This window comes from Chrysemys picta, chromosome 9 (genome assembly GCF_011386835.1).
Source record: "Chrysemys picta bellii isolate R12L10 chromosome 9, ASM1138683v2, whole genome shotgun sequence".
In the NCBI taxonomy this organism is placed as follows: Eukaryota; Metazoa; Chordata; order Testudines; family Emydidae; genus Chrysemys; species Chrysemys picta.
In genome coordinates, this window is record NC_088799.1 from 28,506,334 (window position 1) to 28,519,114 (window position 12,781).

The 12,781-nt window shown below is 44.0% G+C and overlaps 1 protein-coding gene across 1 annotated transcript; it reads left to right on the forward strand.

The window, feature by feature from the left end:
* Window positions 1–4,450: 4,450 nt before the first annotated feature.
* Window positions 4,451–12,039, forward strand: TM4SF18 (transmembrane 4 L six family member 18). The gene is made up of 5 exons (XM_005312914.5): window positions 4,451–4,838; window positions 6,647–6,736; window positions 7,421–7,563; window positions 10,041–10,221; window positions 11,656–12,039. The coding sequence occupies exons 1-5, from the start codon at window positions 4,662–4,664 to the stop codon at window positions 11,668–11,670; spliced, it is 606 nt and encodes a 201-aa protein (XP_005312971.1). The 5' UTR covers window positions 4,451–4,661; the 3' UTR covers window positions 11,671–12,039.
* The last annotated feature ends 742 nt before the right edge of the window (window positions 12,040–12,781 follow it).

A 12,781-nucleotide genomic window follows, 5' to 3' on the forward strand; every position in this document is an offset into this window, starting at 1 on the left:
CTGCCCCATTGGATCCCTCCCCAAATCCCCGCTCTGGCCCCGCCTCTTCCCCAAGCACACCGCATTCCTCCTCCTCACCCCCCCCCCCCCGCCCAGGCTTGCGCTGATCAGCTGCATGGCAGTGCAAGTGCTGGAGGGAGGGGGGAGAAGCAGGACACGGCTTTTTTTTTTTTTTTTTTCCCCTGCTCCGCCGGCAGCCCCGGACATTGTGGGGCCCTCTTAGGCGCTGGGCCCCATTCCGGGGAATTGCCTGAATCGGCTTAAAGCCAGCCCTGATTTTGGAGGGGGTAGGGAGTTGGGGCACGGGGTGGGGTGAGGAGCGCTCTGAGTGGAGGCATGGCCAGGCAGCTCTGCAGCAGTCCGGCCAATGGGAGCTGCAGGGGCGGTGCCCTGGGCAGGGGTGGTGCCCGAGGTGAGGGCAGTGCCCTGGGCGGGGGCAGTGCACAGAGGTGCCTGGTCATGCCTCCGCCTAGCAGCTGAGCGAGGGGGATGTCACTGCTTCCAGGGAGCCCCCCACTTAAGCACTGCCCAGAGCCCGCCTCACCCTGTCCCCTGCCCTGACATCCTGCCCCCTCCCACACCCAAACTCTGCTGCTGCTGCGGGGGTGGGGGGGGAGCCAGGTAGGTAGGCTGCTGGCCCCGCCAACCTCCCCCCAACACCAGCGGGATCCCGAGCCGCACACCGCGGCCCGTGCTCCCCCAGCACCAGTGGGGCTCTTGGGCTACACACCGCTGCCTGGGGCCCTCCCAGCACCAGCGGGGGTCCTGGGCAGGGGTGAAAGTAAAATTGAACTCTTACTGGTATGTGGATGACTCCGCCCCCCCGGGAAGGGCGGGGCCTGGGGCAGAAGGGGGTGGGGCTGGTGGTCAGCATCCCCCAGCCAGCCCATCCGTGCTGCTTGGCCTGCTCCACCTGGGGCTCCAGCAGCAATTTAAAGGGCCGGGGGCTTTTAAATCTCTGGCCCCGGGGCAGCTGCTCCTTTTGCCCCCCCCTCCCCCATTGGCAGCCCGAGGGGGGCAAAAGGGGTAATGACATTAAAGCTCTGCTATGGCAGCACTTTAAGCAGGGTCCTTTGCCGCGGCAGCGCTTTAACATCAGCTGTACCGGCAGCCACGTTTTACCGGTATGCTGTACCAGCCTGTACCGCCTTACTTTCACCCCTGGTCCCAGGCTGTGTGCCGTCGTCTGCCCCCTGCGGCACCCGGGCCACCCTCCCCCAGCACCTGCAGGGCCCCCGGGCAGCCCTCCCCCAAGTTTTATTCATGGGTATTTTTAGTAAAAGTCATGGACAGGTCATGGGCTGTGAATTTTTGTTTATTGCCCGTGACCTGTCCGTGACTTTTACTAAAAATACCCGTGGCTAAAATGTAGTCTTACTCATTGTTTACGTCATTTTAAATTAGATTAGACAAAACCCTAGAAAACATTCTGCAGAGAAGATCCTGTATTGGCTCAAAGGTGGACTGGATAATCTCCAATTCCATAATTCTATAATCCTTAATGATCCCAATTATACTTCCCAATACAATTAACCACCAGTTGGGAAATGTTCTATTGTTCTGTACATGAGAAATTTTTAGTGCATTACAAGTGTAAGCAGGGTCAGAATGAATGCTTCCCTAACAGCTAGCTGGGCGGGGGAGAGACTTTGGATGTCTTTATGTAAATACAGTTTGCTCCTGCTCTGCTTACATATTCAACAAATACTGCGGTGTCAAAGTGATCAACTTCGGCTGGTCTTGGGTACAAATCACCTTAGTACTGAATGCAGGGGTAGTGAAATATGGTTATCAATGTTATAATTATTGTAAAAAGAAGAACAGGAGTACTTGTGGCACCTTAGAGACTAACAAATTTATTAGAGCATAAGCTTTCGTGGACTACAGCCCACTTCTTCGGATGCATATACATCCGAAGAAGTGGGCTGTAGTCCACGAAAGCTTATGCTCTAATAAATTTGTTAGTCTCTAAGGTATATGCATCCGAAGAAGTGAGCAGTAGCCCACGAAAGCTTATGCTCTAATAAATTTGTTAGTCTCTAAGGTGCCACAAGTACTCCTGTTCTTCTTTTTGCGGATACAGACTAACACGGCTGCTACTCTGAAACCTATAATTATTGTAGGTATACAGGAAAGCATCAGGTGCTTAACCTGTCCCAAATGAGGGGGCCACCCTCAGTTCAAAGAACCTCATTAAGCCACGGGCTCAAATGTCAGAGCCCTGTGAAAGTAAGAGGGCTGGGGAGACTGCATAATCTCATCAAGGGTTCTCCCTAGACTGGTTTAACCTGTTCCTCCCCACTGTTAAAAAAATAGAGCTAAATAGGATTCTTTAGGAGCCTCTTTGTTATGTTAAATACCCAATCAGAGCTGAAATCAGGTGTGGTAGGACTGTCTTTCTGCCCTGCCTGCTAAGAGCTAAAAATCACTGAGAGCTGAAATCACTTGAGATAAGGCAGTGTTTCTGCCCAGCCTGCAAGGGGCTGGAAATTACTAAGAGACTGATGTCAAGTATCAGGGGGTAGCCGTGTTAGTCTGTATCTACAAAAACAACAAGGAGTCTGGTGGCACCTTAAAGACTAACAGATTTATTTATTTATGCTTATGCCCAAATAAATCTGTTAGTCTTTAAGGTGCCACCAGACTCCTTGTTGTTTTTTAAGAGACTGATGTGCAGCAGTCACAGCAGAGAGGCAGGTGGCAGCAGAAGGTGACTTACAGTCAGCTGGTGAATGAGTGGCTGGTGCAGCAGAGAGGTGTGATAAGCGGCCAACAGGGCGGCTGGCAGAGAGGGGTGGCGAGTGAGTGCCTGAGCAGTGGAATGAGTAAGGTACCTCTTTACCCCCCACCCAGGGAGTGAGGTGAACTCTGCAGATACACCTCTGAACTCTGGGTCTGCACTGACCAAGGACAGCAACTGTCAGCGGGGTGCAGAAAAGGGTTGGGCACGTGAAAGGGACTTTTGGGTTGCTGGACTTAAGAACCTGATGGGAAAAGGACACTGTCCAACCTATTTGAGGGTGGGTCTTTTACTCGTGGTTTATGTTTATGAACTCTGTTTGCAGTGTTTCCCAAATTAACGCCAAGTTACTTCCCCCCTTTAATTAAAAGTTTCTTTTCTACACTCAGATTCTGTGCTTGTAAGTGGGGAAGTATTACCTCTCAGAGGTGCCTGGGGTGGTGTGTAAGTTTCCCAGGTTACTGGGTGGAGGCTCGAGCTGGTTCTCTGTTGTATCAATGGAAAAGGACCCCGAGCTTTTGAACCCGGCCCTGGTTGCTGCTGGCTCCACCTGGTAGAAGGGTTACGCAAGCTATTAGAGGAGATCCCTCATTTACAGGGACAGGACTGCAAACAAGCTGTGTTTTGAGTGAAGGTTTGCTGTTTTCAGTTCCCTGCCCATGCATTTGCTATTTCCCCCCTTCAAATAATTTTGTTTACAGATATTGTATAAAGCCATTGTACAGGTACCAATGTGTGCTGAGCTGTAATCCTGGCTTTCTCTGCAGCCATAGGTAATACACAGCCTTTCTATCTAGAAACTTCTATGGGCCCCATCATAGACATGAATACATTTAGCCTCACAAACCCTGAGGAGCATTATTAGACTCACTTTGCAGAGGAGGAACTGAAGCAAAAAGAAGATCAGTGACATACCCAACATCACACAGGAAATCTGTGTCCCAGGGCAAAGACGTGAACCCAGGGGTTTCTTAAGTTCCACTCTAGTGCCTTACCCACAAGACCATCCTTATCTTCTCTGTGCCTTGCTTTGCCCATTGCTCAAGTTATTCTTCATAATTGATATTACTTAGCACTTAGAAACCCCAAACATGCATATAGTAAGAAACAGCCCTAGCCCCCAAAAGCATACAATCTAAATAGACAGAAGAGACAAAGGGAGTGGGGGGAAAACAGACACAGAAGTGGGCCAGGAATAGAACCCAGTTCTTGAACAGTGATACCTACTTACTTCACAAGAGTGCTGTAAGACAATAACATAAAGTACACGAAATATGTTAGTTCTAATAATACTTCATTGCCCCTCAGAACATAGTAAACTTTGGAAGGTCTCACAGTCCTAGGGTGACCAGACAGCAAGTGTGAAAAATTGGGACAGGGGTTGGGGATAATAGGAGCCTACACAAGAAAAAGACCCCAAAATCAGGACTGTCCCTATAAAATCGGGACATCTGGTCACCCTACACAGTCCAGGGCCTACCTGCGAGGCATGTTGTGTGCAGGGTGCTGTGTGGATTGCTTTGTTAATATTTCTAAACCGTGTTTTAGAAGATGAAAAAGTGATATACACATGCTTGATATGTTGTTGTTATAACCCTGTGTTGTGTTCCTTCTGATTCTTCTAGACACTCATTTGAATCTTAAGCTCCCCAAGGAATAGACCTTAGAGGGAAACAAAAGTTACTTAAAGAAACAGTCACACGCTCCAGCACAGGAGATGGACTAGCCCTTCAGCCAGTGATATTTTGCCCTTTGTTCTACAAACAGTAAAGCACTCACTTTAGCACTGGAACCCAGCAACCAGGTTCCCATGAATACAAAATGACTGCATCAAAACAAGAAAGTGGCAGGGGTTTGCAACTTTAAAAGAAGTAGCCCTGTGTGGGCTTAGAATAGCGAAAGTATTTAAAGTTCTTAAGAGATGGGTTTACAAAAATGCAGAGGCTGTTTGAGTTGTCTGTTGATACCTCTTGCACTTTGGAGTATTGTTGTTAATATCCTGTTATACTTCCCTAATGGGAAAACTTCATACGCCACCAGTAACCAGCTCACCAACTACGTGTGGTATTTTGAAGGAATATGTTTCTCTGGTGTGATGGTAAGTGTCGGTTCTATGGATTTTATTGAGTTGTAAATGCTAGTACAAATGATGTTAGCACAATCACATCTACAGGGATAACCCTGCTGTAAGGTGTGATTGTGTCATGATCTTGCTTTTAAAGGGGAGATGAATTATTTTAGCTAATTTTATAGGCAGCAAATTTGATCAACTTTAAAAATTAAGGGCACTGATCATGGACAGCTGAACAAAACTGGCATGTACGTGATTGATTTTTTGTTTTACATGATTTTGGGAGGTGAGTTTGCATGCTTTTTGTCACATAAGCAAAGCTTGTGCAGTAGTGTGTGGGAGGGGATTGGCTAACCATCTACTTGGGTTTGGAGTTATGCTAAAAATGAAATTCTTATATATGTAACTGCAAATCTGACTGCAGATGTGTGCATATTATACCACGATGTGCTATGGCCACTAATCAATAAAACTCTGCTGCTGTGTAAAAACGTAGACAAGTCAATCCATTACAGCCAGTGGAAGATCATGCACAATAACTTTTTTCTAATAGATTTTTAATATTCTTATCTGTGGTAACATAGTCAAGGGTGCTGGAACAATTTGTATTGTGGGGTTGCTGAGAGCCATTGAACCAAACTGTAAACCCTGTATATGGTGAAAACCACTGCAAGGCAAGGGGTGCGGTAGCACTCCCAGCACCCTTAGTTCCTATGAACATAGTACACAATGTAAAAGCCACAGCCCTCTTATGTGTTTAGACAGGTACCTTATATTATTAATGTCAATTCTATTTGGTAGAGTCTTTCTGCATTAAAAAGGGAAAGATGTTAAATTAATAAAGATGAGACCTAATTTTGAAACTATCACTGGGTATGTTCTACATCAGTCTTTGAAAAATGTCAAACTTGTAGTGATCAGAGAAAATTTTCTGGAGGCCCAGAAACTCAAAAGGAGAAACACTAGTAAGCTGGAGGTTTGGGAAACACCAACCACAAAAATTAAAAATACCTTATATAGAGATTTCAAAACTTCCATTTAGCACTTTTCTATTTCAGAGCCCTTCATGGGAGTTCATGAGAATTACCATTATCCTCATTTTACAAACAGAGAATCAAATAGCAAGAGTTCAGGCTGTGCCTACACCAGGATATTTTTACTAAAATTTCCCATTGTAGTTACTATTGGCTCAGTTCCAATGGTGGGATCATCCATGAGAGTCCTAATGTAGGTAGAAATCCAGCTGGCTGCTGGTATTTTAACAGATCTACACAACATGGTGCTTAAAATGCTGGTATTGCCACCACCTTGTCTACATTAGCACTCCTCCTCTTACCTTCCCCATTCCTCCAACCCAGAGGGCCCATCCCTCCCTTCCTCGTATGGCCCTTCCCATAGGCCCCACAACTCAGCTCTCCCACAGAGAAATGTCCAGAGTCCTGGTTGCTTCACTGAATCATCCTTGGATGTTTTTTTTAAGTGTTGGAAACTATTATGATCTAAAGTCCAAGATTTACTTGGTGAAATTACTCAACCAATGTCAAATAACTTAACACTTTGAGAAAAGTCCTAAGCTACATGTGGAGGACTGGCAGAGAGAGAAGTGAAGCTCATTAGTTCTTTTCTGCAAAATTTCCAGTTATGTCTAATAAATACGGTAGCCCTGACTCTCCCTTGCCGTGCACCTGCAGCAGTCGTACACTTCTGTGCAAAGTGGGTGTAAAGTGCTACCAGTTCAGACTGGTGGCATTTTACACTTACTGTGCACGGGCAGGAGAGAATCAGGCGCAGTATCTCCAGTTATTTCCACTCATCTTACAGTCTCCCCCTTACAGATGCTTCTGTTAGCAGCACTTCTAATAACATTGGAGCGTGACACGTTCTATCAATGCTGCCAGAGCGAGAGCTGTAACAAAACATACAGGGTGAGTCTTTGTTTTGTCTTTTGTTTCTCTATTCAGCATTCATTCTGAGTTCCCCTCCTCCCCCATTTCCCCAGCCAAACCTTGACTCCCTCTTTATGGCTAGTTCCTTCCTCTCTCTGTATTAGGACCGAACCCTGGGTCAGGGTAGAGACAACCCCACGGGTTACCACAAGTCCAGTTGCTTCCTCGACTGCACATGTGAAGTCCCCAGGAAACAAAAGAGTTGATGGCCTTGGACTGTTATCTTTCAACTCTCTCCCCTGCTGAATTGCTCCTTCACCTCCTCACACTCCCTTCTGACATTTGGAAGCGATTAGATGGAAAATAAATAATCTGCTGTAAATGCTGAGTGGGATGCAAACAAGTCTTATGAGTGTTGTGATGCCCTCCTGGCCTCCTATAATGTGTTTGCAAAAGTACAGCTTAAAAAACAATGGGAGTAAAACTGTCTTACCTCTGGAGAAATTTAGCATTTTCCCTGAGGACACAATCCCAAAAGAGAAAATGCTATTGCCAGGGATGGGTCTCCCTGTTGTCCTGATCCCATTTCCTACTGCATTTTGAACAACCATGCAAGGTACAAACCTGGCAAAGGAGCCAGGGCACATTGGTTGGTGGTTGGCTCTGATTAGGTGACTAAGAGAAACCCCCATGCTGATAACATTTATTCTCTCTTCAATACAGAGTTTCATTTCAGTTGTGTTAGCCCTGCTTGGAATTGTTTTTTCTGGATATAGTGTCATCATCTCTACTTTGGGCTTAGTGCAAGGCCCATTCTGCAATACGCCAGCTGGCTGGGGTTACATCTTCAAAGACACTGCAGGGGGGTAAGAAACATCTTTATATATCTACTATAAGAAACTATACAGAAAAAAGGTAAAAAGGTCCTTTTGGAGGTAATTTATAGATTAAAAATAAATTTACCCATTATCACAGCATATGTATTTTCTTAGCTTTTAAAAATCTTTGCTCCACAATGAATAGTGTATGTTTCAAATTTGTTTCTGAGCAGAATACACAAAGGAAAAAAATTATTTGCATCTTTACAGAGAAAGTTTAATGTTCAGCTAATTCGGCTTATCTTCCAGTGAGACATCAAAGCTCCTAAGAATATGTCAAGTACAGATCTACAACCTGTGACTGCTTTGAATGCAGAAGTTTGAAACTGTCTCCTTTTCAAGGATAAGATTTTTTAATATGCAAATATTTCAAGTAAGATAAAGTCAAGTTCTTCCAACTTCGAGTGGAGTACACTAAGCATTGGACTAGTCACGAAATCCTAGATAGAAGAAGATGAAAAGCCAAATTCCTCAGCAAGTATGGGATTGTTCCCTAAAACAGTGGTTTTCAACCTTTTTTCATTTGTGGACCCCTAAAAATTTTTGAACGGAGGTGCAGACCCCTTTGAAAATCTTAGTCTGCAGCCCCTGCAAGGGTCCACAGACCATAGGTTGAAAGCCATGGCTCTAAAATATAGGAATTACTGACTTCAGTTTAGAGAAGAGACAAAAGAAGTGGATCCTTATACGCATGTGGTGTATTCTCTGTTTTTAGGTTATGGTGACACCATTGAGATATGTACTAATAATGACAATGTTCTGTTGGTTTTTATTTTATTTTTTAAATTCATAAATAAAAAAGAGCCTGATTTGAACATGAAGGGCCAGATGCCAAGTGAGGGACTCTGGATTCAGCCCAAACTGTGTAATTTATTAATAGAGACGAAATGGAGGCCAGCAAATATGATTACAGTGATGGTTCTTGGAACCAATAATAACACCATGCCATCTCCAGTATTGCCAACTCTCATGATTTTATCACCACGCAAGTGATATGGTTTTTTTTAATCTGTTTGAAAGGTGCCAATGCAGGAATTTTCCCTTATTCACAATGGTCACCATCTCCCATTACTAAGGAGGCTGAAGCCAGCAAGATGGCCTCCATGTCCCTGCAGTCTATCAGCATGTGGAAGTGAGACTGCCCTTACTAAAGTAGGCTGCCACCTCCTACTGTGTTCAATGAGATTGAAGCCAAGCCCACAGGGAAATGCCTGCCACATTATGGTTTGGGGGAGAGGGGTGTGGACAGAACACAGGGGCAGTGAGGGGCAGCAGAGACACTGTGAAAGACTGATGGGAAGAATGAGGGGGAGCAGGAGGCACGTCTAGGGTGCAGGGGAGTGGAAAGGGGCCCCAAAAGCAGAGGGAGCAGTGGGAGAGGGGGGTCCAAAGTGCTACCCTGTGTTGGGCAGAGAAGTCTTGTGTGGGGAGGGGTGTCAGGGAAGTGCTGCTTCTTGCTAAAGGCTAGATCAATCCTATATTGTTTGTACTGTGCCATTATCACCTGTATGAATGGCTGATACAAGTTAGAAGTTCTTTGATATGTAATCTGTAACTCATCAATTCTAAATAATAAAATAAATTCTATGTGCTAGTGTGAATCATGGTGCATTAATTGGGTCAGTGGTTCTCAAACTATTTATCATCCAGCCCTTCTTTTATCAAAGGGAATAAACTCGGAAGGGAGAGAGTCAAGACAGCAATAGGGGAATTGCCTTCCATTCCTATCTTCAGGGTGAGGAGAGGGTAAGTGGTGTCTCTATCTGAGCAGACAGGGAGAGGTATGCAGTTGTGTGCATTAAAGGCTGACTTTTCACTCTGAAATTATCACACGTGGACGGAGAGAGACATCTGATTCACGGTTTCTGATCTCTTGAGGATGGCAATACTGCATCTCCTTCACGTTGTTATGATGATACAACAGAGAAGGTGAACGACATACTCTATAGGGCTAGCCGGGAGGCAGAGGGTGGCCTGAAGTCCAAATGGGAATAACAAACGGTGATACTCCCTTAGGCAGTGCCCTCAGTCACCACTCCATCCATTTGTCATAGTGAAATATTATTTGGGCATTGCTGATCTATGCTGGTTAAAAACTCATGAAAAAGAAGGGTTCTAAATGGTCTCTGTTTAAATTCAGTTTGTATCATTAGCAGAAAATGCAGAACTTCTACCACTTCCATGACAAAAATGCAGTGAAGTGAATGAAGAAGATGTATTCTGTGAACTCTGATCTGGATTCTGGGCTCAGTTACACCAGTGTAAATCTTGAGTAACACCACAGGGTTTGATTGAGCTACTTAGGATTTACACTGGTGTAACTGAGACCAGAATTTGGCTCCAGGACATCAGAACAAACAGATTTTATTATTTTGTCTGATTACTGTTAGAATTATTATTATTGAGTGTTAAATTTCAAGGCATTAAACTGGTCTAATTTCCCCATTTTTCTGTTTCTCTGGTAGTTATCTCACTGCGTACAGTTCCTGGTCTCAGTGCACTGAACCTGCGCACGTAGTGGAATGGAACATCATTTTATTCTCTATTCTCATAGCCCTTAGTGGACTTCAAGTGATTATCTGCTTTCTCAAAGCGATGGCTGAATTAAAACAGATACTCTGTGGGACCTACTCTGTCTTTATACAGGTAACAAAAGACCCTGTGCCAAATCTTAGGGTGATGTAAATCAGCATTGCTCCATCACTTCACTCAGATGCCGATTTTCACCCGCTGAGGATCTGGCCATTGGTTTTTATGAATTTGAAACATTACTTTCCTAATCTGATACCAGTCTTCGTAGTGAAGTGCATCTAACAACATATTATACTTTTCAAATTCATCTTGTCATTCCATACAACATGCAGGGATCCCAGGCTTCTCACTTAAACTCATCTTACTGGGAATGTGGGGCTGTGAAGGTTAAATAAAATGACCCTGAAAATTAAACATCAGTACTTAATATATAGAGAATACAGGACTTCGGTGTCAGTGAAGAGTACTGAGCATCTACCTCCTAGGAACAAGTCCAAGTTTGTCTTTAACATCAAGTGGGTTTCATAGCTGAGAGAGTAAGAAACAACCTGGTGGGTTTTGGCACTCAAGAACTTGGCATGTATTTTATGTCAATGTGCACAATGTTGTTCTGTGGGACATATCAGCAGAGCCCTATTAAAATGACCAAGAAATCCCTGCTTCAGAAGTGAGGATTTAGCACAAAGGGCTCCTGGTCCACAACAACACAACAATAAAAAATAATGTTGAATGACCTTAGTTTAAATAGGTGGTCCCGCTAGTAGGCATTATGGTGTGAAATAACATTTTCAGCATGGCAGCCAGCAGTTATAAAAGTGTATGACATGTTTCATTGTCCGCTCCGGCGGCTGGGTAGAGCTGGAAGTGCTAGCTCAAGAATGGCCATATTCATTAAGCTTTGGAAGCCTTTAGTGTTCTTATGCAGCCCCCAATGTTCATCGTGGGCAGATCATTCTGAACAGCCTTGGGGTTGTTTTGCTTTTATTAAACAGCAAGTGATTGTCTTATCAAAATGCACTGGCAAGTGTTTCTAGAAGGGAAGGAAAACTCTAGCATGTTTACCTTGGCCTATAAAGCAAAAGCATCTGCTGAAATAGGCAAAAAACACATTGGCTGAGCAGAAGTATTGAGAAACTACAAATTATTAGTTTTTCCTTTATGAAGTGTTGAAATCAACAGAATTTACATTACTTACTAGAAGTGAAACAAAAGATGCCTGGAGTAAATGGAGATAAAAATCCCCTTTTAACAGCCTGTAATGGGAATGTCACTGTTTCAGGGATTTGAACCCCACATAACACTCTGCTTGCTAAGGACTCAGGTAGGTAATAAACAGGTTTGATTCGCCTGGAGCCCCAATACTGCTCTCACTGAAGTCAATAGGAGCTTTGCTTCTGTCTTCACTGATGGCACAGTTGGGCGCCCTGTTTTATCCTGAGAAGCTCTGTTGATTTAGTATCATGTGGATGTTTCCATTGTGCAAATTGTAAGTTATACTGAGAGTTAATGCTACAAGTCTCCTTGACTTCTTCCGATTTCCTTTGGCAGCCGGGGATTATCTGAATGTGGCAGAGAACGCTTCATTGCCAGCCAGGCTTCGCTCCTCCAGTGTTTACTGTTCTACATACCAGATCTGTGGGTGCCATTAAAACTAATTTTCCACTGATTTCTTTTTCACACCCACATCTTTCATGAGATGTACCTTTAGATTCACTTAAATGGTTTTTGATAGCTAAAAATGAAGCTCTCCCATGTTTTCTTTAAAACGAGAGCCATTTCTTAACCACAACTAATCCTGAAAGACAATGATAACTGTGTCTCGTTTGCTTTGCCATCCATTTTGCGTTGTATGAGCGCTATGGAACTGCCTTCACAGAGAGATCTCTGGTTTTCAATAAAGAAAGTGCTGTAAAGCTGCCATGCTTTCATAGATTCCACTGTCTCGTCTCCTTATTTAGACTTTATAAATATTTCAGATGGTCTCCAAGGGCCTCAGTAAATCAAGGGGAGTCTTTCCATTGACATCAGTGTATAGGGTCAGGCCTCAATTTCTTGATCAATAGAAAATTACTTGATTTTAAGGCCAGAAGGGTTCTTCTACTAGTCTGACCTCCGGCATAACACAGGCCAAAAACCTCACTCAAATATTTCTGCATTGCATCCCTAACTTCTTTTTCAGCTATAGCATATCACTTAGAAAAATATCCAGTCGTGATTTAAAGCCCCAGGTCAACTGCTTGGAAGGCAGCTATGCTCAACCTGGTATCACCAACATACCGAATAACAGGTTTTGGTTTCTTTATCTTTAGATACTCAGAGCCAAATAATCCCTTTAGAACATATTTTAGGAGAATTGCTAAAAGGGCTTGCCTACACAGCGGAGCAAAGCACACCAGAAGGGTCTCATTTGTAAAGCACACTTGTGTGTTTTACTCTAATTGCCCCATGTAGACCCTGCTGAATGCTGATGCACTTTAAAAAGGAACCTACTTCACATTAACAGTCCTTTCTGAGCACACCAGTAGCGTCTATATGGGACAGTTAGAGCGAGACACATTAAAGTGCTTTATAAATCACTCCCCTCTCATGTGTTTTGCCCGCACCAAGTAGACAAGCCCTTAGGACATTAAACCTCGTGAGCAAAAAAAAAAAAAAAAAAAAAAAAAAAAATCTA

What these genes read in the sequence shown, in the direction of transcription:
- TM4SF18 (XM_005312914.5), top strand. Translation starts at nt 4,662, where the DNA reads ATGGGTTTACAAAAATGCAGAGGCTGTTTGAGTTGTCTGTTGATACCT. An exon ending in TATGTTTCTCTGGTGTGATG is followed by an intron (nt 4,839 to 6,646) that starts GTAAGTGTCGGT and finishes TCCCCCTTACAG; the next exon opens with ATGCTTCTGTTAGCAGCACT. An exon ending in GCTGTAACAAAACATACAGG is followed by an intron (nt 6,737 to 7,420) that starts GTGAGTCTTTGT and finishes TCTTCAATACAG; the next exon opens with AGTTTCATTTCAGTTGTGTT.